General features: G+C 27.1%; 1 protein-coding gene across 1 annotated transcript; it reads right to left on the bottom strand.

The window, feature by feature from the left end:
- Nucleotides 1-250: 250 nt before the first annotated feature.
- LOC111032273 lies at nt 251-2126 on the bottom strand. The gene is made up of 2 exons (XM_022312542.1): nt 1614-2126; nt 251-1295 (listed from the first exon to the last, which is right to left on the bottom strand). Exons 1-2 carry the CDS (start codon nt 1727-1729, stop codon nt 668-670), a joined length of 744 nt encoding a protein of 247 aa, XP_022168234.1. The 5' UTR covers nt 1730-2126; the 3' UTR covers nt 251-667.
- Between the last annotated feature and the right edge of the window lie 276 nt (nt 2127-2402).

Genomic DNA, 2402 nt, shown 5'->3' with positions numbered 1-2402 from the left:
ATACGCTATCATAACCAGCTGACTAGCACAGATAGCGCAGTCAAAGTTCTGCTTACGACAAGTACGGTTGATTTTTTTCAATATGAGTGCTCTTTTAAATATTATTTGTGCCGCGGAAGCAACCGGTGAACTAGACGAACCTATTTCAACTACTAAATCTAGACAATTTTGGGTACATCCACTCAATCAAAAAAGAGAGGAGGAAGATTTGTTTGAAAACTTTTACAATTCAATTCGAAAATTTCCTCTTAAGTTTTTTGAATATTACCGAATGTCGCTAACTTCTTTTGATGAGTTGTTGGAAACAATTCGTCCTCATTTAACAAAGCAGCATACCAATATGAGGAATCCAATATGCGTTGAGCAAAGACTTACAATTACTATAAGGTAAGAAATTATTTATTTTTTAATTACCATAGATAATAATATTTACCTCATATTTGATATTATACATATTGAATATATTAATAATAGGTAATTTATAAGCAATCAGCAAATAAATAGAAGTAGTGATTTATTTGAGAAAACTAAAAACAATATAATTTAATTGTAACAAATTATTTTACCTTTATTTGTAATAATATAAAAAAAATAAAACCCTGGGAGTATACAATATATTTATTAGAGTAAAATAAAAAAACTGAAATGTATAAACCATATTTTTAATTTATTTATTTGAGGAAGTATTAGGAGCGAAATTTGAAGATATATTGGTTAGTGAAAATGTGGCATTTGAGGCATTTGATGTAATTTTTTGTTGGTACTGTGAGAATTGAGGTTGAGGTGTAGGTGAATACACTACAGGTTGAGGATATGGAGGTACAACGTTGGGATAATATGGATTGTTGATTTCAGGTTGTCTATGCGGAGGTAAATAAAAAGATGAGGAATCCTGATATGAGTTATTATTCTGATATACATTTGCCGGTTGATACGTCGAAGAAGATGAACTAATATTATGGGTTTGATTTGCATTTTTAAAAAAGTTAAGGGCATTAATACGAAAGTCTAATTTTTGGGAATCATTAAGGTTTTTGTAGTCTGGTAATAAAGACAATAAAAAATGTTTATCAGGATCATTGCACTCTCTTTCCTCTAAATAAGTTAATAATTTATTTTGGAACGGAGTAATCGGGGTTTCTTTTACAGTTTTTTTAAATTTTTTTGTGTGTACTTGAGAAGTGGATGTAGAGGCTATTGCATTCTGCTCAGTTTCACTAGTCGGGCTAATTTCTTCAAAAGTTTGTTCGACTTGAACACTTTCGTCGAGGTTATCTTCAAAATTTCCAGTTGTACTAAACAAAAAAATAATATTAGGTATGTAATAATAAAAAGATAGATAAATTTAATAAAAAATTTTTTTTAAGTATCTGTGTAACTATATAAGCGAACTCATTTTAAAAATTAACTAGGTATATTAATGTAAAATCTGTCTACTCTTTTACTAGAAAAAAAAGGAAATCAATAGAAAATTAAATATAAATTAAATCACCAATGCATCCATGGATTTTTCAGAGTATAAAAATGAAAAGCTATAATACTATTATACCTACTTATTAAAAACAATAATATAACTTTTAGTAGTGAAAAATATCAAAAAACAAAAAAATTACCTTCTTTTTTCAGCAACTGGTTTTAAAAATGATAAAATATCAGCATAATGGTACTTTTTCTTTTTTGATGCACCCGAACCAGATGGGGTCGAATTCTCCTCTTTGTTCCACTTCATATAATAGTCACGGACATTTCTCCATCTTTTTTCTTTTAAATCTTTAACTTAAATTAAAATATAAATAATCTTTTTACTAAATTAAACAAAAAAAAAGAGGATAAGTGGGTGTCGTTCTGCTGTACAGCTGGATACTGTATTACATTTGAATTCAATGATATTCATTGTATACGAAAAACGACTCTGAGTAGAGACGATTTGTCAGCCTAGGATATTTATTTTGTTAAAAAACTAAAAATCTTGGTTATTTAATATATGTAATTTCGTCCAAATTTGATCTTAAAATAACTATAAAAAATAACTGTGATTTTTTAACTACAGATTTAACTACTTAAGAAGAATCTTGTATTACATTTTCAAACCTAAGATTTTAAAAGAAAATTTCTTATGAATTTCTAATTCAGATAATATTTTGAAATTTGCCATGATTATTACGTATTTAGTCAAAATTTAAACTTTAAATGCTTATAAAAAAAAATTGTGCCCGTGTATTTTTAATATTTTTCAACTGCTTTTTTAACATTATTTTGGAAGCCTTGTATTAAGTTTTCAAGCTTTTTGAGCAAACCAATAAAATTCAAAATATTTTGAAAATGTTATCAAATATAGAAAATGCCTATATAAACATTCAGTGAAAATTTCATGTGTCTACGGTCATTTTTTTTAAAGTTAC

Source organism: Myzus persicae, unplaced genomic scaffold (genome assembly GCF_001856785.1).
Source record: "Myzus persicae strain clone G006 unplaced genomic scaffold, MPER_G0061.0, whole genome shotgun sequence".
Lineage (NCBI taxonomy): Eukaryota > Metazoa > Arthropoda > Insecta > Hemiptera > Aphididae > Myzus > Myzus persicae.
Note: the sequence above shows the minus strand (reverse complement) of the source record. Positions and strands in the feature narration are given on the sequence as shown.